Below are 26,092 nucleotides of genomic sequence, written 5' to 3'. Positions count from 1 at the left end.
AAGCTGGGAATCAAGGCCAAGGCTGAGGTGGTTGGCCTGAGCCTGAGAGAATGGAATGGTCCTCCGCTGAGATGAAGAATAACCATCAAAGGAAAAGCACAAAGCCAGGATCTGGGTTTCCGTCGTGGGAGGTGGATCAAAGACTGTGTGGGACCCATGAGCATATAAATGGTATTCAGTGGCCTGTACCTGGGCGAGGTCACCTGGGGAGTGTAGATAAGAAGCGAGGTCCTGGGGTTAAGCACAGTACACTCCGGAGGGAGACCAGAGGGAGAGCTGGTGAAGTCGAGAAGAGCCCAGAGAGAGCATGAGCCTGGAAGCCCAGGAGACCGTTCCAGCAAGGAGCAGTCCGCGCTGTAGGGATGCTGCCGATAAACTAGGAATAAGAGGAAGACTGAGAAGTGACCATTGGGTTTGGCAATGGTGTGGTCATTGGTGACCTTGATGAGCTGTTTTGGTAGAGGGGTGTGGAGCAGAGGCTAACTGGAGAGGCTTCTGGAGAGAGTAATACACGAGGAAATGTGGACCTCAGATATAGGATAATTCTTTACAGGAGATTATTTTATGAAGGAGAGCAGAGGAATGAGATGGGACCTGAAGAGGGATAGAAGTCAAGAAGGATCTTTTTCAGAATGTTTGCCTGCGGAGTTCCCGTTGTGGCTCAGCGGAAACGAATCTGACTAGCATCCATGAGGACACAGGTTCGATCCCTGGCCTTGCTGAGTGGTTAAGGATCCCGGCGTTGCCGTGAGCTGGGTGTGGTGTAGGTCGCAGACGTGGCTCGGATCCCGCATTGCTGTGGCTGTGGTGTAGACTGGTAGCTGCAGCTCCCATTGAACCCCTAGCCTGGGAACCTCCATATGCCGCTAGTGCAGCCCTAAAAAGAATGTTTGCATGCTGATGGGAGTAAGTGGGTAAAGAGGGAAAACTAGAGCGTATTGGTGGAGGCATGGGGGGAGGGTGGCAATTGGGGGCACTTGTAGTCATTGTTGAGCGCTCCCACCTCCATGGCACGGTTTGCAGCACTAAAGGAAGACGTCTCATCTTCTTCCCAAACTGCCATGGCACTAGATGCCCTTCTCATAGTTCCCATATGATTCTGCTGCCCTGTTGTTACCCCTTCCGGAGGATGACCTATTATACTGGGGGCCACAGATGCACGCTTTACAGGGTATGTTCGTCCTCTCGGAGCGTAACACTAAAACCACACCTTCCTGGTCATCCTGGACTAAAACGGAAGGTCAGAACTTTGCTAGGATCTTTCACTACCCTTCCGACCCCTGTTTCCGCCCCCCCCCCCCCCGGCCCCGTCCTGTATGATGAGCTGTTTGTAGATCCTTAAGCAGCTCTTTACTCGTCTGTCAAGTGTCGAGCTGCGAGTAGGTCTGCATGCTGGGGGTTCTGAGGTTTCTTGCCTCAGAGGCCGAGGGACTAGACCTCCCTTTACTGAAAGGAGGAATAAATATCGAAGGGAGAACACAGCTGCTCAGCTCCAAGGACTCCCGCCGGTTCCCACCATCGGCATTCCTGGTGGCAGGGTGGCTTCTGTGACCTCAGCTTTGATGGCCTCCATTCAGTTCGCTGTTTTCTGCCTTTCCTGTCGTGGGTTGGGCTTGTGCGATGAAGAAGGACTCTGTCCTGAGCCAGAGGTTGATGTAAGTTAAAAGATGTTATAGGCAGTGAAATAAACAACATGCCACTGTGCAGATGGCCGTTATCGTTTTTATCTTTGGAGCTCAAGGTTTTTATGTCTGTTTGCATTTTCAAGATTTTAGGCCAGAGTTTTAAAATTAGGGCCAGGACCTTGAAGCCTGTTGCTTAGATGTTTGTAGACAGGAGTGGTGACGCTTGTGGAATCTTCTCTAGGAGGTGTGTATGCATCCTATGTGGGTTCATCCACCCATCCATAAAAAATGTTTGTAAATGCCTGCTCTGTTTAAAGAGGTGTTTTAGGGTGTTTGGGGGGCTCGCTTTTAAGTGGGGGTAGCCGTGGAGATTTAGGGACTCTCCAATGGTCACCAATATGAAAAGGATGGAGACCCACTCTTTAGAATAGTTCTAGCTCATCCTCAGAGTTCTTTGTTCAAACAGCATGCTGTAATGAAACCCAGTGTGTCCAAATCGCAAGCTGCACCGCAGGCCTGCTGTCAGAGAGGCTGGAGGACCCAGGGCCCCGCCAGCTCAGCACCCCTCCTTGCTGCCTTGGCAGAGATTCCTTAGAACCCCTAGGCGTGTGTGTTGCTCAGTGGGAAAACCCCTCTTCTAGACTATGGCAAAGTTGTTTTCTTTTTTTATTTAATTAATTAATTGATTTATTTTTTTATGTCTTTTTGCCTTTTCTTAAGCCGCTCCCGCGGCATATGGAGGTTCCCAGGCTAGGGGTCAAATTGGAGCTGTAGCCGCCGGCCTACACCAGAGCCACAGCAATGCGGGATCCGAGCCGCATCTGCGACCTACACCACAGCTCATGACAATGCCAGATCCTTAACCCACTGAGCAAGGCCAGGGATCGAACCTGCAGCCTCATGGTTCCTAGTCAGATTCGTTAACCACTGTGCCACGATGGGAACTCCTTGTTTTCTTTTTTTTAAATGCGATTCCTTAGCCTTTCCCATCATGAAAAAGAAAAAAAAAAATGATGCTTTCCCATTATCATAAATGGAGAGGGAACCCTTTTTCTTTCACATGAGTTTCCTCTTTTAAAAAAAAAATAGGAGTTGCCATTGTGGCTCAGTGGAAACAAATCTGAATAGCATCCACGAGGATGCAGGTTCAATCCCTGGCCTTGCTCAGTGTGTTAGGGATCTGGTGTCGACTTGAGCTGTGGTGTAGGTTGAAGCCCCGGCTCGGATCCTGCATTGCTGTGGCTGTGGTGTAGGCCATAGCCTGGGAACCCCTAGCCTTGGAACCTCCATATGCCTCGGGTGCAGCCCTAAAAAGACAAAAAAGAAAAAAGAAAAAAAATTGACACTGTTATTGAAGCTTAGTTAAATGTTTTAAATCACCAAACCTCTGTACATCTTTCCTTCAGAGACTAGTTCATAGAAGGAGTTACTGAAAAATTTTAGTTGATGAAAATGAGATTAACAGATTGTCAGGAAATTAGACTCTTGTTTGGGATCCCACTGCTGTTCTGCTTTATATGGGTTTGTAGAAGTTTGACCTTTGTTTTTGCTTCTAGATGTTCTATGAAGGTTGGTGATCTGTGTCATTAAGGGGTTATAAATATTAGCAAAGTGATCTGAATATGAAATCAAATGACTCAAATGGACAGTTCTGTGCCTATTGTTTGGATTTAAAAAAATCACACATTCATGTATTCTTTTCATACTTGTGAAAAACAAAAGATGATACTACTGCATTATAATTCTAGTGCACATTTAAAATGCAGATTTAAAAATTCTAATTGTGCTTTTTAGTAACTAATAATTCAGTAATGCTGCTTGATCTGCCCCTACTTTTCCAGCCTTCTTGCTTGATGTTAGGAAACCCATATCAAAGATGCCTGCATTTTGAGCAGATTGAACTTGTGGCCTTGGCTGTAATTATCACTTCACAATCAATTTTTTGTTTTAGTCTTATTATTATAATTTTTTTTCCTACAGACGGGTGAATTTTCAGCTCGTTTCCTTTTGAAGCTGCCAGTGGATTTCAGCAATATTCCCACATACCTGCTCAAGGTAAAAATATCATATATGATACGCTTATCAATATGAGGACATAAATGAGCTTTTTTTGAGGTTCTGAATTTTTATTTTACAGTGGGCTATTTTATTTTACTTCACATTGGCTTTTTTTTTTTATTTTTTTCCACTTTTTATATTCACTAATTTTATTATGGATCCAAGAGTTACTAAGTAAATAGTGAAATTAGTCGAATGGGAAAAAAATAATAAAAATGAAAAAATGCCTTTGTTGAATAATCATTTTGGAGGTGAAAGACTCTTAGAAATTGTCTTACTATGCATTCTGTCTTTCTGAAGGCTTGTGTATTAACTGTGCTGTGTCAAGGCATTTCATTTTCTTTTTTTTTTTGGCTTTTTGCTATTTCTTTGGGCCGCTCCTGCGGCACATGGAGGTTCCCAGGCTAGGGGTCTAATCGGAGCTGTAGCTGCCAGCCTACGCCGGAGCCACAGCAACAAGGGATCCGAGCCGCGTCTGCAACCTACACCACAGCTCACGGCAACGCCGGATCGTTAACCCACTGAGCAAGGGCAGGGATCGAACCCTCAACCTCATGGTTCCTAGTCGGATTCGTTAACCACTGCGCCACAACGGGAACTCCGGCATTTCATTTTCTATCAGCAGTTGATCTATGTTAGCAGTTGACCTCAGGCACTTCACAGTTGGACTGTCCTGCAGAGACCCAGCATCAAGTTCGGCCAGTGTATATGACATTCTTTAAAATGTGATGCAGGCAAGGTGTGGCTTGGGAGCAGCTACTTTGCAGAAGGATCTGCAACATGCTTTGTGGTGATGAAGTGGAATCCAGATGCACACTACGCTCTGGTCAGCGTGAAAGAAACTAAATGGACCAGGGAACCAGCAAGTTCTGAACAGGAAGCCTTAAGACCAAAGCCTGGGTTTATCATAGGTGTGGATTGGGGTGGTGATTTAAGATTTGGCCTCAGACTCAGGTTCAATCCCTGGCCTCGCTCAGTGGGTTAAAGATCTGGAGACTAGCTCTGATTTGACCCTCGCCTGGGAACCTCTGTATGCTGCAGGTGTGGCCCTAAAAAAAAAAAAAAAAAAAAAAGATTTGGCCTCAGCCCATATTCGGCCTGTGATCATATAGCTTTGGTCTAATGTAAGAAAAATGTGTCTTCCTAATTTGATGTTGTTCAGAGAGTTCATGGAATAGTCTAGAGAGAGGGCAGAATCCTGTGCAGGTTTTCCTGCATATTAGAGTGGTCATAAATAATAATAATAGATACTGATCTTGATAATCATTGGAAGTAAGTCTGGTGGAATATAAACTATAGAAAAGATTAGGAAAGGCTTTTTTTTTTTTTTTAACATCTTTTCTCCTAAGTAAAACATGGGATTTTTGTGCCTCATTAAACTTTCATTTTTAGTTTCTTGTTGACTATTTTCCCACTCTGTATCCAAGAGTTGTGAAGTCCAAGTGGGGATGGAAGTCAGCAATTCAGTTTTTCAATACTCCTGTTGTGGAAATATACATATTAGACCTATGATTACCAAGCGCAATTTGTTTGGTTTCAGTAATTACTGTGCAATTGTAAACTCTTAGCTCACAGACTCATTGACCTCCATATGTACTAGTTAACACTCTTATTTCTGCTCACTTAAAAGCAAAATCAATAGTATATGAGAGTACATTATTCCTGTAATAACGTTAATCTGTAATTTATGATTATAGTGTCTTCGTTTTGCTCTTTGGGGCCTTATCAGTTTCGAATGGTTGTCCTGTTTATTTGAACTGAGTGTTGCCTCGGCTCATGTTCTTGAAGGTCAAAGGAAAAAAAAATACTTCTTGGATCATAATCTGTGTAATTTTTTTCTGTCTTCAAAATTAAGTTTCCATATTTTCTATTCTAAGAATTCTAACTTTATATTGTTATGCCCTTTCCAGTCAGATAGGAAAAAAGTGGAATCTATTTGCCAAGATTGGGAAGCATTTTTTTCCCCCTCTAAAAGTATAGTCACGTGATTTTTTTTTAACTAAAGACGAAATGCCTACCTTGCAGCACTCATGTCTTTCTGGCTCTTTAGTTGCTGCAAAGAGAGTAAAACAACAAGGGCAAAACCAAAACCAAGCAAAACAAACAAAACACCAAACAAGAGAGAAAATCTCGTATAACAGAAAACAACAAAAAAATACCTACCTGCATCCCAGATATAATCCAGGATGCCCGTTGAGGGTTTTAAGATCTAAGTTCCTAAAGCTGTGTCATAGTCTTGGAACCTTTGGATATGCTCTTTTTTTTTTTTTTTTTTTTAATAGAAAGAAGTCATATGGAGGTTCCCAGGCTAGGGGTCGAATCGGAGCTGTAGCCACCGGCCTACCCCAGGGCCACAGCAACGCGGGATCCGAGCCGCGTCTGCAATCTACACCACAGCTCACAGCAACGCCGGATCCTCAACCCACTGAGCAAGGGCAGGGACCGAACCCTTAACCTAGTTGGATTTGTTAACCACTGCGCCACGACAGAAACTCCTGGATATACTCTTAAAACTAAGTTTGCCTTAGGAACTGCTTTACATATTATTTACATTTGGATGCTCCTCATCTAATCACCAGCCTGCTATCTGATCATCTAAGTCCAAAAATAAATTTTCCTCAAATTCCTGGGTTAGATACTCTTCACCAGCATCCATGTAGTTTTGCCTCACCATCCCAAAGAAATGAAAGATAAAGTAGAACTTCTAAATAATGAGATATCATAGAGTTTGACTACATATCCTACCAATTTGCTACAGTGAAGTTTTATTACCCTGTGATGAAGACATCAATCACTCATTAATTTATGTTTTCAAGTGTACATTTTTTTCACTAGTAGGATTTTTTGATGCTAGAATCAAAATGCCATTAAATATTCAGTGATATGATTTTGTCTTATACTCTAAGCATATACAGTTCTTACATGAGTAGAATGAAGTTATTCTGAAAATGAGTCCTTACTTTAGCATCTGAACTTTATTCTTGGCTGAGGTAAGTCAAAGGGTTAGATAAGTCATTTATATAAAACTTGGTAAAAAAAAATACTTTTGTATGTAGGATTCTTTGGATAGTAGAACTCCAGCACAAACTAATATGAATTAAATGGAGGAGTTCCTGTTGTGGCTCAGCAGGTTAGGAACCCGACACAGTGTTTGTGAGAATGTGGGTTCGATCCCTGGCCTCATTCAGTGGTTTAAGGATCTGGCTTTTCCACAAGCTTTGGCATAGGTGGCAGATGTGGCCTGGATCCAGTGTTGCTGTGGCTGTGGTGTAGGCCAGCAGCTTCTGCTCCTGTTTGACCCCTAGCCTGAGAACTCGGTATGCTGTAGGTGTGGCTGTGAAAAGAAAAGAAAAAATTAAATGGAGAATGTAGTACAGATTCTCTGCTTCCATGGTCCACATAGCAGGAAGTAGATTACAGATAGGCATAGACCAACTTTCCCATGTCGGTCCTCCTTGGGCCCAGGTGTGCAACCTTGAACTTCTCAACTGAAGAGAATATGGTCCATCTATGTTGTTGCAAATGGCAAAATTTTATTCATTTTTTATGCTGAGTAGTATTCCATTGTATATAAACGTCACATCTTCTTTATTCATTCATCTGTTGATGGATACTTAAGTTGCTTCCATATCTTGGCTGTTACAAATAATGCCGCTGTGAACATTGGGGTGCGTTGTCTTTTCAAATTAGGATTTTTTGTTTTCTTTGGATAAATACCTGGGAATGGAATTGCTGGATCATACAGTAACTCTATTTTTAGATTTTAAGGAACCTCCATACTGTTCTCCATAGTCGCTATACCAATTTACATTCCCACCAACAGTATCGGCAGCTTCCCTTTTCTCATACCCTATCCAGCATTTATTATTTGTAGTCTTTTTGATGATGGCCATTCTGATGGCACCTCATTGTAGTTTTGATTTGCATTTCTCTCATAATTAATGATGTTGAGCATCTTTTTCAGTTGCCTCTTGGCCATCTGTATGTCTTCTTTGGAGGAAATGTCTATTTAGATCTTCTGCCCATTTTTTGATTGGGTTATTTTTTTGATATTGATCTATATGAACTTTTTGTATGAGTTGTTTCTTTTTTGATGTTGAGTCACATGGGCTGTTTGTTATATTTTGGATATTAACCTTTTGTTGATCATATCATTTGCAAATATTTTCTCCCATTTGATAGGTTGTCTTTTCATTTTGTTGATGGTTTCTTTTCTTGGGAAAAAACTTTCAAGTGTATTTAGGTCTCATTTATTTTTCCTTTTGTTTTCTTTGCCTTAGAGACAGATCCAAAAAATATTGATGTGATTAGGGCTTTATGTCAAAGAGTGTTCTGCATATGTTTTTTCTAGGAGTTTTATTGTTTCAGAGCTTACATTTAGGTCTTTAATCCATTTTGAATTTATTTTTGTATACGGCATGAGAAAATGTTCTAATTTCATTCTTTTCATGTGGCTGTCCAGTTTTCCCAGCACCATTTATTGAAGACACTGTCTTTTCTTCATCGTATATTCTTGCCTCATTTGTCCTCTTTGCCTCCTAGATTAATTAACCATAGGTGTATGGATTTACTTACTTCATTCCACTGATTTATGTGTCCATTTTTGTGTTGGTACCATAGTGTTTTGATTACTGTAGCTTTGTGATATAGTCTGAAGTCAGGGCATGTGATACATCCAGCTCTATTCTCCTTTCCCAAGATTGTTTTAGTTTTTAAGGGTCTTTTGTGTTTCCATACGAATTTTAGAATTATTTGTTCCAGTTCTGTGAAAAAGTGCCATTGCAGAGTTCCTGCTGTGGTGCAGTGGGTTAATGATCTGGTGTTATCTTTCTGACAGTATAGGTTCGATCCCTGGCCTGACACAATGGGTTAAGGATCTGGCATTGCTGCAGCTTTGGTGTGGGTCACAACTGTGGCTTGGATTCTGTCCTGGCCTGGAATTTCCATATGCTGCAGGTGCAGCCAAAAAAAGAAAAACAAAAAGTGCTGCTGGTATTTTTATAGGAGTTGCATTGAATCTGTGGTTTGTCTTTTGTAATATGGATATTTTTAACAATATTAATTCTTCCAGTTCATGAACACAGTATATCTTTCCATCTGTTTGTGTCATCTTCAGTTTCTTTTGTCAGTGTCTTAAAGTTTTTCGAGTATAGGTTTTTTACCTCCTTAGGTAAGTTTACTCCTAAGTATTTATTTATTTATTTTTTGGACACGGTTGTAAATGGGATTGTTTCCTTAATTTTCCTTACTGGTAGTTCTTTGTTAGTTTATCAGAATGCAACAGATTTCTGCATATGAATTTTGTCACCTGCAACTTTGCCAGATTCATTGATGCAATCTAGTAGTTTTTTGGTGGCATCTTTAGGATTTTCTTTGTATAGTATCATGTCATATGCAAACAGTGATAGTTTTACTTCTTCCTTTCCAACTTGAATTCCTTTTATTTCTTATTGTTTTTCTTGTCTGATTACTGTGGCTAGGAATTCCACTACTATGTTGAATAAAAGCAGTGTGAATGGGGTGCTGTCATTCTTTCATTCTTTCATATAGTAAGGTAATAGCATGAATATTAAAACAGTGTCAGTATGACAGTCACATTTTGTGACTTGTCATCAAAGATTGAATTTTCGTAAATTTGCAGTTTTAAAATTCCTTGGTCTTCTCATCTTCCCTTAAGAACAGGAGAGGAGTTTGCATTCTGTGCAGCCAGAAGAAGAGAATTAGGCTGATTAATCGCTCTGGATTTTTTTTTTTTTGGATGAATTCTTGAATTGCCCTTTATTATTTGGAGTTATTTGAAAGTCCATTTAGTTTTACATGTTTGCTAGAAAGAAATTGATAACTTTCCCCAAATATTCTCTTTTCAAAATACAGCAAGTTTGTTAGGGTGGTATGTATTGATTATAGCTGTTTCCAAGCAAGTATAGGAGAGAAAACATAAAAAGTCCTCTGATCCGATAAATGTGTATAAATTCAAAGACTGACCTTACAACAATTTTCTCTAAACCACACATGAGATGAAGAATTTGAGGCCTTTTAGTTTAGGTGATTTTTTTAATCCAATAAAGTCACACTTAATAATACCTTTAGAATAAATACTACTTTAACTCTTAGGAAATTTGCTTTCAAAGCAAACAGTTGTTTTGTGCTTGAACTACAATAAAGAGTTCACAGGGGTTAATGGATGCAAACTATTGCTCTTGGAATGGATTTACAATGAGATCCTGCTGTGAAGCATTGAGAACTATGTCTAGATACTTATATCACAACACAGCAATGGGAGGATAAAGTATGTATACATGTATGTGTAACTTGGTCCCCATGCTGTACAGTGGAAAATAAATAATAATTAATTTAGAAAAAAAGGGAATTCACAGGGAACTCTCATCTTATCTAAAAGGAAATAGGGGTAGTTCCCTGTCGTGGCACAGTGGTTAACGAATCCAAGGTTGCGGGTTCGATACCTGGCCTCGCTCAGTGGCTTAAGGATCTGGTGTTGCCGTGAGCTGTGGTGTCAGTTGCAGGTCGGCTTGGATTCCACATTGCTCTGGCTCTGGCGTAGGCCAGTGGCTACAGTTCCATTAGACCCCTAGCCTGGGAACCTCCATTTGTTGTGGGAATCGGCCCTAGAAAAGGCAAAAAGACAAAAAAAAAAAAAAAAAGGAAATAGGGGAGTTCCCACTGTGGCACAGTGGAAATGAATCCCACTAGTATCCATGAGGATGAGGTTCCATCCCTGCTCTTGCTCAGCGGGTTAAGGATCCAGCGTTGGCATGAGCTGTGGTGTAGGCTGCAGACTCGGCTTGGATCCTGCATTGCTGTGGCTGTGGTGTAGGCCAAAGCTGTAGCTCCGATTCAACCCCTAGTCTGGGAACTTCCATATGCTGCGGGTGCAGCCCTAAAGAACAAACAAACAAATAAATAAATAAATAAAAGGAAATAGTTTCTGTCTAATCAAGTGGGAGTGGGCATACTTTTATAAAGGTAGGAATGTATGCCTGCAAGAAAGTGCCATAAATGTAAGGTGCTATTTATTCATGTAATAAGTCTAATTATGATAAATTAAAATTGGGCCAAAATTTGCTTTGAAATTTAATCACAAAGAAGGTAGTGAGATGGTCTGAAAATTTCCCTGCAGAGTGTTTCCCTTTATTCCTTCATTGAGTAGGAGATGTGTGACTGCTCTTAGTTTATTGGCCTTGTCCCATCTCCCTTCTCAAGAGAGAAAAAGGCTTAGAGAAAAACACTCTGCATCAAGGGCCCCAAATATCTGCTCTAGAGGGCAAGATAGTACAATTTTAGGCTTGCAGGCCATATGGTCTCCATCACAACCACTTAATACTGCTGTCACAGCATGAAAGCAGCTATGGACAGTATCTAAATGAATGGTTATGGTTGGCTTCCAATAAAACTTTATTTACACACACAAGCAGTGGACTGGCTTTTGACTATGGACCATTGTTTGCTGGTCCTTTTACTAGATTATGGGATGGAAGGTTTGGGAAATATTGCTTCACGAAGGCACCTGCGGCATCATAGAAAGACGAGAAAATGGTTTAGTTCCATGAGTGTGAGTGGTTTTTAATACCACGGTCTCTTTGTTTTTATTCTGCTGGCACCTTCAGCTTGGTTGAAGTCTCCCTCCCTCTTTTCTTCCCTCTTCTCTTCTTGCCCTTCCTTGTTTTCTTCTTTTTCTTTTCTCCATCTTTGCTCTTATTTCTGAATAATCTGTTAGCATATAATTTACTAAATTGTCTTCCAAGTCCTTGTTTCCTTAACTGTACAAATGTGGTCAGGCTATTGCACACCACATTAAGTTGTTGGAAATATCAATGAGAAGATGAATTTGATGGTACCTGATAGACTTCTGAACTTGGAGTAGATGCAGACTAGAAGTGGTTTTGATTTTATTTATCCTTAATTTATATTTCAAAGTATTGAATTTATTGTGGCCTAGGAAGAAAGTAGATTTCATTGAAATTAAGATAGAGTTATATTTACTACTTCTTTTTTCTTCTCTCCTAACCCCCAACCTAGAATTCAAAACTCACATTATCATTTGCCCCAAATTTCCAGCTTTAATTGTTGATAGTTCTGATGATAGTGCTTTTCCCCGCTGAAAATGAAGAACAGTCACAGGCAGCTTCTGTGACCTTTCTCCTTTCCATTTGCTTTTATTGTTTTCTTTTGCTTTTATTTTTTTCCAGTATGCTCATGTTTTTGTCTTCTAAATTATAATTTTAGAATGGAGCTGTATCTCGATGACTGTCAGTCGACCTGCTTTGCTTTCTTGTTCCGTGTGTATTGATGGTTTCTGAGTCCTGTGTATATTTGGCTGCATAGCATGCTTTATTCGCATGAATTCGTTCAGACACGATTGGTAAATTGTGGAAGCATGTCGGTATGAATGCAGAAGTTGCCATGGTTTATAGTTGATTTTTCCCAGCTTGTCAGTAGTTTGACCACTAACTAGCAGCAGCTGAGTGAAAGTACATCCGTGCAGATGAACTTAGCAAACTGTAGTGGGTTCTTGTATGGCACACAATGTCCATTCACTCCCTTCCTCCTACGTGGCTCAATTTTGCCGCACACTCTGTGTTTAAGTGTTTATGGCATGGTTTCTCCCCATCTTTCTGGAAAAGTAACAAACGCAAGATAACAAGCCAGAGCACTCCCTCTCTGGCATCCTTAACGTTTTGTCCAAAACCTGCTTCTCCACTGTAACTTCGAATGGTGACATCCCTCTGCTCTTTCCTATAACTCAGCACTTTCAAGCTTTGTGGCCCCTTTCATTAAGTGATCTTTAGCTTCTAAAAAGTCTTTTGTTTAGTATAATAACTCCTTGTTTATTAGGAATACAGCATGTCATTTTAAGTATATTAGTAGTTTTACTGGGATTACTTTGGTTTTTGTTCATGCTGTGGTTTCAGAGTTGTACAAGTAACTGTAAGATCTAACCTTACCATATTTTTCTCATAAGCCTCTTATTCTTAATGTGTACTTTGCTAGAATGCAATTTTTTAAAGGAATGCATCCATCATATTACAGAAGAAACACTTGCATTCAAACAACCAGAGACTGTCTTCTTTTATAGGCTAGACTTCTTTAGTCCTTTACACCTATATGCCATAAGTTTTTAAATCCTGCTCTATCCTCATACTTGTCTTCAGGAAGTAGTCCAGATTGCCAGCATCCCTCTTAAACTGTGGTGCCCAGAAATAAGTGCAAAAACAGATAGGATTGATCAGGTCAGTGTTCATTTGAACTCTGATCTTCACCATTGATTAGTATTTATTGAGCTTGTGAAAAAAAAACCCACACCTTTTGGTTGTATGAATCCTGTTTTATGCAATTGATATTTTTAAGGCAAAGTATAGACTAATCTCCTCATATTGTCTTTTTGAATTTGCTCTATTTTTTCAGCCTGTTTATGGGGGAGGTAGTGCCATCTATAATTCGGAAAAGGACGTGTGGATTGGATCCAAGTAGCACAGTGATGGAAATTATGGGATGGGATGGGATTGTCACAGGTTGACCACTTTTTGTTTTGAGCTGTTTGCTCTATGGAGACATTTTCTCAACCCACATCATAAAGTTACCATCAGGCACCTGACAGGGGTAGTGTCAGTTTATCACTGTCACCTGTTAATCCATTTTCATCCCTAAGCAGACGTACAATTCAAATAAAAGTAAGATCTGGTTTGGGGCATAAGATGATTACATAGATAATAGTGATGCAAGTCTTAATAATTTTATGTGCATAGGAGAAGTATAAAGTTCCTTAGTGGGTTGGAGAGAGATTCCATCTAGTTAGAAAAGACTTTTATAAAGAAGGGGACATTTGGGATGGGCCTGAAAGACTCGTATTGATAGAGAGAAGCTAAAGAAAGAGTGAGCATGGTTTCAGATGGTGAAGAAAACACATTTGGAGAAGAGTAGAACAGTCTAGTTTGGCTAAATCGTAGAACATGAATACAGACTAGTGGGAGATAAGAAAGGAAAGGCATTTTAAAGATACAGTGATAAAGGTAGAGCCTTAAATACTCAACCAAGGAGTTTAGTGATTGTTTCGAGGGATAATTTTGGGTAGTACAATGCTTGGGATTGTATTTAGAAAGAGAAATCTTCCAGGAAACAATACTATACAATGACTGGGGAGAAAGAAGAGGGAAATGAGGCTGATAGAATTAAAGGGATATAAACCAAATATTCAGGCTCCAGATGATCCATGTTTCAGACTTGTGAGCTTTCATACACGTGAGCTGTTTTCATACATGTAAGCTGACGTGCTTAGTCACCAACTCAGTGATCAACCTGAGAAAATGAGAAGAAAGGGGCAGCCAGAACCTTCTAGTCATTGCTACCCAAAGTATATGTTTTGGTTCATGATAAGTCAGAATTGATAGTCGTAAGAAACATTTAAAGCAGTTTGACAGAATAATCATATGTCTGTTGACTGTAATGATAAAAATAATGGGTTTGCATTTTGATTGTTTCAAATTTTTTTCTTTTTCTAATAACTCATTTTTAATGTATTTTCTGAAGCCATCAATCTGTGAAGGATTAGGAAAAACAGAAACAAAGCAGATAGTAACTGCTCCTTCATTGTAAATAGTTGGAGAAGCACTGTTGTAACTCACACCTTGCCTTCTAGGGCACCTGGCTGCATTGTCTTCCTTATCCTGAGACACAACAGTTTTTTAAGTATCCTGGGAGGTTCAGTTTTATTCTTTTTGCTGAGCTGGGTTTCGTATTCACTGTTACCCAAAGTTCCACTGTCCTTTTTTTCTTTATAAACATACTCCGAGGATTTAGAGTAGGAGAAGGAAGCTGTAGCCTTTAATTAGAATGGCATCAAATATAGAACTGGGAGGGCTTCTCTTCTCTTATAAAACATTTTAAAACAATTTTTAACAGCACATTTATATTTTGATCTAATTTGATGACAAAATAATGTCACAGCAATACCTGCCCTCTTTCTACCATTTTTCTGAAGATTCCTTTTCTTTCTTGAATCCATTTCCTGCAGCTTCGTTTTTACATTATGACCATATTCTTGGAATGGGTGACACAAGGTTGGTATCATTCTTTGTTTTAGGGTTGCTTATAAAAAGTTTTGGCTCTCTTGAAGCAGGATAAACAGTGGTTTAGGTTTTTCAAGCTTTGTGATAACTCTGGAAAGTAGTCTATAGTGCTCTGAATGTCCGTTCACTATGTGGGTACTTCATGAAAATAGTCTTTAACACAAAATTCTGGAATATTGATGGTGACAGTATTCTTACCAACATTTCACAAAGTGTTGTCCTGGGACTCCTGATACAACCCCTAGACCCTTTCAGAGGGTCAATAAAGTAAAAATATTTTCAGAATAAAATTACGGATTTATTTGTTTCGTGAATGAGTAGTAGAGTTTTCTAGAAGCTACATGTGTGGTAGTTGCATGTAGTCATCACTCTGATGGCCAGTGGCATGTTTGCTTATGTGTTCTTGTATTTAAAAAATTTCTCAGTGCTTACCAAAACGTATTTAAGAAGAAAGAGATAACTTGACTAGTCCTATGTCTATCATAGTTAAATAGTTAAGTACCCTCCCCTAAAGAAAATTGTAGGCAGAGATGACTTCACTGTTGAGTTTTACCAATCATTTAAGGAAAAATAATACATGAATTCCACACATTCTTTTGGAAAATTGGAAAGGAGGGAATGTTTTCTGACTGAATCTGTGAGGATGGCACTACCTGATAACAAAACCCAGCTACACATGAAACTCTCTCCTAAATTTAGATGTGAAATTCAAAATGAAATTTTAACAAATTCAATACTCTAAGATATAAAACAGATGGTATATCATGACCAAGTGGAGTTTACCCCAGGAATGCAATGTAGGCTGCATACGGAAAAAAATAAAAAATATGATTCACTCTATTAACAACCTAAAAATGAAAGTCTATATGACCATCTTAATAGCACAGAAAAAACATTCAACAGAACCAAACATCCAAACCTGATAAAAATTCTTAGCAAACTCAGAATAGAAAGAGACGTCCTCCCTCACCTGATAACTTGCCTCTCTGTAAAGCTTATAGCTAATATCATCCTTAGTGATGAATGTCAGTGCTTTCTCCCTCAGGTCAATAGCAAGGTGAGGTTATATGATTTCACTAATACTGTTCAACACTGGAGATTCTAGCCAGTGCAGTAAGGTAACAGAAAGGAATAAAGGCACTCGGAGTGAAAAAGAAGAAGCAAAACATCTTTATTCACAGGTGATATGATTATTATGTAGAAAAACCTAAGGAATCTACAGAAATCTTCCAGAACTAATAAGTGAATTTTGTAATGTTGCAAAATGCAGGATCAGTATATAAAAATCAATTGTATTTCTGTATACTAACAAAAATAATCTGAAATTTAAAATTAAAAACAATTTATAGGAGCATCAAAAATACAAACTGTTAGAGATAAAAATAATGAAAGTTATGAAAGACCAATATGCTAAAAATTATAAAATATTGCTGAGGGAAACTAAAGAGACCTAAACTAAAGTAAAATCCATGTTCATATATTAGAAGACTTCATACTGTGAAATGTCAGTTTTTCCCAAGTGGATATGTAGATCTGACTGAATCCTATCAGGTCAAAACCCAGTGGCTTTTTTCAGAGATTGTCAATCTGATGCTAAGATTTATTTTGAAATACCACAGGCCTAGAATAGCCAAAACAGTCTATAGGAAGGAAGAACAGAATTGGAAGACTTACACTCCTTTGTTTAAAGATTTATTATAAAGCTATAGTAACTAAGAAAGTGTAGTAATTGTCTTAAAAAGACAGGATAGCTCAGTATAGATCAACGGAATAGAAGAGTATCCAGAAATAGACCCCACACGTACACAGACAACTGATTTTTGACAAATGTGGAAATATGCTTCAGAAGAGAAAGTATAGTCTTTTCTGCAGATGGTGCTAGAACAATTGGATATATATATATACCCCCCCAAAAAAAACCAATCCCCTCCCTTCCAGGAACTCTAATCCATACCTTTGAGCCATACAAAATTTAACTCAAATGGATTATGAACTGGAAGTTTGTACCCCTTCATCTCCCTCACCTATTTCTTTATTCCCTGATTTCAAACTATATTACACACTAGCTTGAAGGTATCAAACTATACTGATAGTTTGACAAGGTAAACAAAATTGGTAAACTACTGGCCAGACTTATCAAGGAAAAATGAGATAGGACCCAAATATATAAAGTCAGAAATGAAAGAAGAGAAGTTACAACCAACACCTCAGAAATATAAAATATCAGAGTACCTGTTGTGGCTCAGTGGTAACAAACCTGACTAGTTTTGTTTGTTTGTTTTCGATTTTTAGGACTGTACCTCTGGCATATGGAGGTTCCCAGGCTAGGGGTCAAATCAGAGCTGCAGCTACCAACCTACGCCACAGCCACAGCAATGCAGGATCCAAGCTGTGTCTGTGACCTACACCACAGCTCATAGCAACGCCATATCCTTAACCCACTGAGCAAGGCCAGGGCTCAAACCTGCATCCTCATGGTTACTAGTCAGGTTCATTACTGCTGAGCCAAACAGGAACTTCTTGAGCGTTGCTGTGGCTGTGGATTAGGCTGGCAGCACAGCTCTGATTTGCCTCCTAGCCTTGGAACTTCCACATGCCACGGGTGTAGCTCTAAAAAGACAAAAAAGAGAAATATAAAATAACATGCGATTACTATAGACAATTATGTACCAAAAAAAAAAAAAAAAAAAAAAAAAGGACAACCTATAGGAAATGGATAAATTCCAAGAAACATCCAATTTGCCAGGACTGAATCAGGAAGAAACGGACAATATCAATAGACGAATTATCCATGATGAAATTGAATCAGAAATCAAAAAACTCTAAACAAACAAAAAACCAGAGCCAGAAGGCTTCACAGGTGAATTCTACCAAACACTTATCCTTTTCAAACTTCTTCATAGTTTTCATATTTCTAGCTGTGGTCTTTTCTTTTCCACTTACTGAAGTACCTTTAACATTTCTTGTAAAACCGGTTTAGTGGTGTTAAATGCTTTCAGTTTTTCTCCTCTTTAAAACTCTTTATCTCTCCTTCAAATCTGAATGATAGCATTGCAAGGTAGAATATACTTCATTGTATGTTGTTTTCTTTTCATCACTTTGAGTATATTGCGCCACACCCTTCTGGCCTGCAATGTTTCTGCTGAAAAGTCAGCTCATAGTCTTATGGTGGTTCCTTTGTATGTAACTAGTTGCTTTTCTCTTGCTGCTTTTAATATTCTCACTTTGTCTTTAATTTTAGTATTTTAATTATAATGTGTCTCGGTGTGGACCTTATTGAGTTCATTTTGTTTGGAACTCCCTGTGCTTCTTGGACCTGGATGTTTTCTTTCTCATGTTAGGGAAGTTTTCAGCCATTACTCTTCTAATAAATTCCTTGCCCCTTTCTCTCTCTTCTTCTTCTGGGACCCCCCGTAATGCTAATGTTGGTACACTTGATGTTGTACCAGAGGTCTCTTAAAGTATCCACATTTAAAAAAATTATTTGTTCTTTTTTCTATTCATCCTGAGTGATTTGGACTACTCTGCTTTTCAATTTGCTAATCTGTTCCCCTATATTACCTAGTCTACTGTTGATTCCTTCTAGTGTATTTTTATATTTCAGTTACTATACGCTTCAGCTCTTTTTGGTTCTATTTTATATTTTCAAACTCTTTGTTAAATTTCTCACTGAATTCACCCATTCTTCTCCCAAGTTTGTTGAGCATCTTTATGATCATTATACTGAACTCTTTACTGAATAGATTGCTTATCTCCACTTTGCTTAGTTCTTTTGTGGTTTTTGTCTTGTTCCTTTGTTTGGAACATATTCCCCTGTCTTTCATTTTGTCTAATTCTCTGTGTTTAGTTCTAAATATTAGGTAGGTTGGTTACATTTCCTGATCTTTTAGAAGTGTTCTTATGTAGGAGACATCTTGTAGGGCACAGCAACACACTCCCCTCTGGTCACTAGAGCTATATGCTCCAAGGGTGCCTCCCATGTGGACTGCGTGGGCCCCTCTGTTGTTGTGGGGCCAACTCCTGTGTTGCAATGGTAGGTGGGGCTCACCTCCAGCCTGATTGGCTGCTAGTCCCTGCTTTGTGTAGTGGCAGGCTGGGCCTGGTCCTAACATGGCTGCTGTGGGGCCCTGGGTATTTTAGGGCTCTTCTTGGCCTGCCCATTTGAGGGCTGTGTCTGTTGTAATTGGCTATGGGTCTGGGGGTCCCAGGGCTGGTGCTGATCTGTGTGGCTGGGCTGGGTCCCATGGTGGCTGGCTCTGGGGATGGTGAGTTCCTGGGCTAGTGTCAGTCTACTAGTAGCCAGGGCCAGGGCCAGTGCAGCTGGCAGTGGGGTCTTTGGGAGATGTGTGATCCCAGGACTGCTGTTGGTCTGTTGATGGGCAAATGAGTCCTGGTGCTAATAGGCTAGAGGGAGAACTCCAAAGTGGGGCTTGCCAGCACCAGTGTCTCCATGGTATTATGGACTCCCGAAAATGGCTGCCACCGTGATCTCTGTCCCCATAGGCAGTCCTGGTTGCACCTGTGGGAGGCTCTTCAAGATCATCATTTGGGTCTGACCCAGGCGTTTTTTTTTTTTTTTTTTTTAATTACCACCTCATGCTGGTATTTGGTATGTGTAAGGTTGTGTGCATGCCCTTTAAGACTGACATTTCTATTAGCTATCTCTCACTGGCCTTCAAACCATATATTCTAGTAAGGGGCTCATCTTTCTGGTAAGGACCCCTGTGCTGGGGAGCCCGATTTCAGGCTCAGACCTGTACTCCTTGGAGAAATCCTCTGCAATTCTGATTTTCCTCCCATTTGTGGGTCACCTGCCCCAGGGTGTGTGTCTTGACTATGTTATGTGTCAACTCCTCCTACCATCTCTTTGTGGTTCCTCCTTTATGTCTTTAGTTGTGGGAAGTCTTCAGCTAGTCTTCATGTTGTTTTTGTAGATGGTTGCTCCAGGAACAGTTGTAATTTTGATGTGCCTGTGGGAGGAGGTGAGCTCAGGTCTTCCTTCGCCACCACATTGGCCACATTACAAGTTATTATTATTATTATTTTTTTTTGTCGTTTGTCTTTTTTGGGCTGTACTGCAGCATATGGAGGTTCTCAGGCTAGGGGTCCAATCAGAGCTGTAGCCATCGGCCTACACAGCCACAACAATATCAGATCCGAGCCACATCTGCAATCTACACCACAGCTCATGGCAATGCCAGATCCTTAACCCACTGAGTGAGGCCAGGGATTGAACCCACATCCTCATGGATGCTAGTCAGGTTCGTTAACTGCTGAGCCATGATGGGAACTCTCACAAATTACTTTTAAAAGCCGTTCCTAGTAATGAGCTGCCAACATCTAGGTTTAGCATAGGTATCATCAGTTCTGGTACATTTGATGGATACTCAAGTATAGCAGTCCAGTCTGTTTGTCCCCTTGAGTTTTCATGCCTGCCATTTGTGTAATGACTATTCAACGATTGTGTGGTCTAATGTCACAGCCAGCATTTAGGAAGGAATTTTGGTCAGAATCTTACTGCTGATAGAGATGGCAGTGCTACCCCCATGTATGTTTGATCCTATGGCCACCCTCTAAGGTGGCACAGTGGATGTCTGTCTTTTTTGTCTACCTAGCATCTCTCTTCTTGTACTAGTATTTCACATCCGTCTTTGTTTCCCTACAGCATCCCTCTAATGCTGGTAGGGCTGTGTGCATTTCACTTTCTCTCCTGCCTGGAGGGATTAGTTGAAAGGTTGGGTACGTTATCGAAGCTGATCCAGTCAGAGTCTTTCCTAGAACATTTATAAACGAAAGTAGGAAAGAAAAACCTTTGTCTCTGCTGATAGGCTGGGATGAATTGAGTCCAGAACTGCAGAGCCATGTTTCTCAGTGTGTGGGAAAAGCCTCTTGATCAGCATTGCCCAGTCGAACTATTATTCAAGTCACATATATGAGCCATTTATGTAATAGAAATTTCTAGTTACCACATTAAAAGAACTAAGAAGAAATAGGTGGAAATAGTTTTAATAATGTGTTTTACTCAATATATTATATTCAGAATATTACTTCAACATGTAATCAAGATGAAAATTATTACTATTATTTGTTTTATGGCCTTACCCATGGCATATGGAAGTTCTCGGGCCAGGGATTGAACCTCAGCCACAGCTGTGACCTATGCTGCAGCAGCAGCAACACAGATCCGTTAACCCAGTGCATGGGCCGGGATCAAACTCACACCTCTGCAGTGACCTGAGCTGCTTCAGTCAGACTCTTAACCAATGGCACCACAATAGGGACTCCCAAGATGAAATTCATATATATGTATAATACATATATATATATCTCATTATGTTATATATATTTATGTATCTACTTTGTACTAAGTCTTTAACATCTGGCATGTGTTTTACTCTTTAGCACCTCTCAGTTCAAACTAGTCATATGCCAGATGCCCAGTAGCCACCTTTGGTTAATGGCTACCATATTGAATAGTGCACCTCTGCACAGTGGGAGTGAAGAAGGCTAGAGGAGGAGAGAGAGAGATTTATCGGAAGTATTGCTGTCAGTGGTGAGGTTTTTGGCTTCAGTCCTTGCCCTCTGAGGCCCTATCTTGGCTCTAAGTCCTATGACTTGCTCTCCTTTGGAGGCCTTGAGCCTCTCTCAAAGTTCTCCAAGAAGTAATCTTCTTCGCTTAAGTGACTGTGGTTCAGGTTTCTGCCATTTGAAATCAGAAACATCTTGACTCGTACGTGAAAGCATTGTTGTCTCCATCTCTTTTAGCTGAGGGAACGAAAGCTGGGAGATGTTAACTGGGTCACACAGGTTTATCTTCTCTGTACGTGGCAGGGCACGGGTTTCAGTTCAAGTCTGTCTCCCTCAAAACCCACCTCTTCCCACCACGGGAGATTGCCGTGGCCGTACTGGTAGAGCAGGCCCTCCCCTTTGCATAAAGGCATGGAACTTATTCTTACACAGTCACAGGTCGACATAGTTCTTTCTAGCCTCTGATATAATGGAATTATGAAAATCCTTCTTTTTTTGACAGGACCTTTTCTGCCCCTCTCTACAAACTTACTATGGCAAGTCATTCGGCAGTGAATGGAAGCTATTTCAGTCCTGTGTAGCCCGTGGCCACATATGTGTTGCCTTGTAGACTGGTGGAGTCACCCAACCTCGTTTCATTTGAAATATATTACAGCCTGTCCAGGAAAATTTATTAGCACCTCTAAACAATTACATCACTAAAGAGCAAGACTTATGAGCCCTGTTAAGCCTGCGTAATATCTGCTTTCCACCCTGAATGTAGTTAAGCAAGTTCTTACAATAGAATGATTCAGGCTTTTCTGGTTGTCATAACTGATGTTGCAAAAAATCAACATGAGGCTATTCTTTTCTGTTTTTCAGTCCTTTTGAATGATTACGGTGCCCTACTGTTCAATTGTTAGTTGATCCATTTTAGGAAATTTTCATAAACCCATATGCTGGGAATTAACATGTTCAAAGGTGAAGTTGTATGCTGGACCACTCAGGCAATTCATAAAATCACAGTAAAAAATTTATACTCGATGGCGCAGAGCTAAAAGTTCAACTTAATTTATTGACCTCATTAGCACACTATCAGATGTTTCATTATTAGACAATAACATAATAGTTTGAGGCTGTTGAACACTAGTGGGTATTGTGACATAAGGCTACCCAGAATTAAAATCTACAAAGCAAGAGTGCTATCTTATTTACAAGTGTGAGGTCGGAACCTGCCACCACCATCACATCTTTCCTTCAAAAATTCCATCCTTGCCTCTTTTAATGCTGTGTATTAAAATTTTTCTTAAAAGATAATATGCTCATGTCATAGGTCTTCCCATTTTTTTCTTTCTTTCTTTTTTTTTTTTTTTTTTTTTTTTTTTGCTTTTTTAGGGCTGCATTCTTGGCATAGGGAAGTTCCCAGACTAGGGGTCAAATTGGAGCTAGAGCTGCTGGCCTATGCCACAGCCACAGCAGTGCGGGATCCAAGCTCACAGCAACACTTGGATCCCCGACCCACTGAGTGAGGCCAGGGATCGAACCCATATCCTCATGGATTCTAGTCAGATTCATTTCCACTGTGACATGAAGGGAGCTCCTGGTCTTCCCATTCTTGGTCCTGTCATATAGCTCTTGCTTTTCATCCCCAGTTACTACAGTTGGCAGCCAATTCTTAGTGCTGTAGGAACTCTGCTTGTGAGATCCTGGCCATGGCAAGAGTCACCCCTTGGGTCTGGTTCCCTTTTAATTTCCTCTCTGTCTTCTAAGGCTAGGTAGTTTGGTTCTTTCCTTTCTCAGATGTAGGCTGTAGGAAGGGAAATGACATCTGTGCACACACTCAATTCGGAAGGGCTCTGGGGTAGCTGCAAAGTTCCATCTCTTGACCTGGGTGGTTCTTTCAGTGATTTTGTCTTTTAGTAATTAACTGAGCTATAGATATTTTTGTGTCTGTTTCTGTATTGTAGTTGTATTTTTTTTTTTTTGTCTTTTTAGGGCCCATCCATGGCATATGGGGGTTCCCAGGCTAGGGGTCAAATTGGAGCTGCAGCTGCCAGCCTACGCCAGAGCCACAGCAACACCAGATCTGAGCCGTGTCTGCTACCTACACCACAGCTCATGGCAACACCGGATCCTCAACGCATTGAGCAAGGCCAGGGATCAAACTGGCATCCTCATGGATACTAGTCGGGTTTGTTTCCACTGAGCCACAACAGGAACTCCTGTAGTTGTATTTTTCAATAAGAAGGTAAAATAGTAAAGAGAGAAACAACATATTGAATGTAGAGGGTTTTAAAGACTTATATTTTATCTCCATTTTCCCTGTCTAGTCTCCTCTTTGTAGGACACTCATGGCTGTGAAATCAGATTATAAGAAAATCTATTTCAGAGAGACCATATCCTTGGAAAGGGGTCCATCCATCCATTCCACAAACATTACCGAATTGTTACTGTGTCAGGCACTGTACTTGACGCTGAGGATGTATCCAGTGAAGACATGATAAATATGATCTGTGTCCTCACTGTGCTTTCCAGTCGGATCTGTGATAGCACAGGTTAAAAGGCTGTTTATTCTTCAGTGTACTGTTTGGGAATGTTGTCATAAAGGTTTATATGCGTATCCGAAATCATTCTTCTTGGTAGACATTTATCCAAAGATAGTATCGCTGTTATTTACCATTGCATAATAAATTATTCCAAAGCTTAACACCTTAAAACAGTGGGCATTCTGTTATGGCGCAGTTTCTCTAGGTTAGGAATTTGGGAGTCACTTAACTGTGAGTTTCCAGCCCAGAGTCTTTCCTGTGGTTCCCATCAGGATGTTGGCAGTGATGCTGTCCCCTGGAGGTTTAACTGGGCCTGGAGCATCGGTTTCCAAGACGGCTATTCACAGGACTCTTGGCAGGAGGGCTTAACTCCTCATCACACGGCCTCTCTGTAGGCTGCTTGAGTGTCCTCCCAGCATGGCTCCCGGCTTCCTCCAGGGCAAGCTCTCTGCGAGAGTAAGGAGGAAGCTTCAGCGCCTTTTATGTCCCAGTGTCTGAAGTCACACACTGTCCCTTCCCTTCATTGACTTCAGTAGACTTGGCTTAAGTCCAGCCCACACTTAAGAGAAAGAGAACTAGGCTCTAATTCTTGAAGGTAAGAGTATCAGGAATTGTGGACATATTTTAAAACCACCACAGGAAGCAAGTAGGTAAATAGGTAAATAGAAAGACAGAGAAATCCTAAGATCTGAAAACTCATGAGCATTATATTATCCCTGTATCCCTCTACTCACTTACATCAGCCTCGCATTCTAACCACACCACACAGTTAGACTGAACATTTCTTACCCTGTCTTGGTTTTGTGTCTTCTTCAATCTGGAATGCTCCTTCTTACAATTTCTGCCTGTTGACATCTTACCCATTAGATGTGGCCTTATACCACTGTCATTTCCAGGAGGAGGCTTAAAAGTAGACACCTTTGAGTTTCGTTCAAGAAAAAACAAGACTATTAAGTGCAGAATGCCAGGTTAAAGGGTTTGAACCTCATTTACATGTGCTTAAGAACAGTGGCAAGATGCAGTCCACATGGTGCCTTAAGACTTCGTGGGGATGGCGCACAGACGTAAGAAGCGTAGGTCAGGGAGGTAGTAACAGTCTAAAGGGAAGTAGTACACTGGTAACCCTGGGGTAGGAAGGGAAGGACGGTGTTCCTGATGGCAGAATTAGCCTAATTCCCCTTTGTATTTCCCGGCGTTCTAGTATACCTCCTGAACACAGTATATACGCAGGAAGAACTTGCTTTTAAAGAAAAAAAAAATATGTTTGTGTGTATAGTATACGTAAAATAATTTCGTATAAAGTAGATGAGTTCTCATGTAAACTCTACTTTTTCTACTTTTTTTTTAAAAGAAACATGATCCATATTATAGCAGTTAAAAATCTTAAATTTAAAGAAAATATTTTAAAAAAGGAAATATAATTCTAGACCTTATTCTGTTTTTATTTGGTATATATATTTTACTGGGTATGATACTAGCTTCGTAAAGGGTAGAAACAGACTTCTGATTATGTAATAGCCTGCAATTATTTTCATGGCTATAGCATTCCAGTCTTCTTATGCAATATTTACAAAGTACAAGTAGAACAAGGGCACAAAATACAAGTTCTAGCAATCTTAACCATAAATCAAAATCAAGTCACGCAGTGTAACAACAGAACCTGCATGTCTGATGCAGACAACCTTTGTTAAGAATACATCAAATTCTAAGTTTACAACTCTGTGGTAGATTTGGGGTTTTAGTTCTAAAATTTAATTACCCTTCCCATCTTATAATTAATTCTGCCAAGACATTTTGATGTTGGTTTAATTGTGAAGATGGGAGAAAACTCATATATTACATTTTGAAAAAAAAAAAAAACCACAAAATGTTTTAAATATTGTATGAATGTGATGAGAATTTCAGCAGATTATGGCTACAAAAGATTATGATTCAGCCTGAAAACATAACCTATGGAAAATCATCAACTGTGCAGAATGAGCTCTTCCAGATGACAGATCTTACTAGGAAAACCTGCCAATAAAAGAGAGAATGCTAGAAGAAAAAGAATCCCGTTGACTTTCAACATATGGCCTCGACACTGACATTCTTATAGCTTTTAGTGAATAGCAACCCAAAATAACTAGGTTGATAAATACCAAAAAAAATGAATCCGTGAATTTTAAAAACTCTGTTCTGATTTTTTTCTTTCCTTTTATTTCAGAGAATGTTTTTTTAATGGAGTAAGGGTGTATGCATCCGTGCATGTCTTCCATACATTTTCACTTTTCAG

General features: G+C 40.0%; 1 protein-coding gene across 2 annotated transcripts in view; it reads left to right on the top strand.

Annotated features, from left to right (window-relative positions):
• BABAM2 (BRISC and BRCA1 A complex member 2) overlaps nt 1-26,092 on the top strand; it is a 431,165-nt gene that overhangs the window by 142,278 nt on the left and 262,795 nt on the right. For both annotated transcript variants that reach the window (XM_021088348.1, XM_021088349.1), the window contains exon 6: nt 3,606-3,680. In XM_021088348.1, coding sequence (XP_020944007.1) covers nt 3,606-3,680 — 75 coding nt within the window. The remainder of the gene's footprint in view (nt 1-3,605; nt 3,681-26,092) is intronic.

This window comes from Sus scrofa, chromosome 3, assembly GCF_000003025.6.
Source record: "Sus scrofa isolate TJ Tabasco breed Duroc chromosome 3, Sscrofa11.1, whole genome shotgun sequence".
Classification (NCBI taxonomy): Eukaryota; Metazoa; Chordata; class Mammalia; order Artiodactyla; family Suidae; genus Sus; species Sus scrofa.
This window is presented reverse-complemented; position numbering and strand designations above follow the sequence as displayed.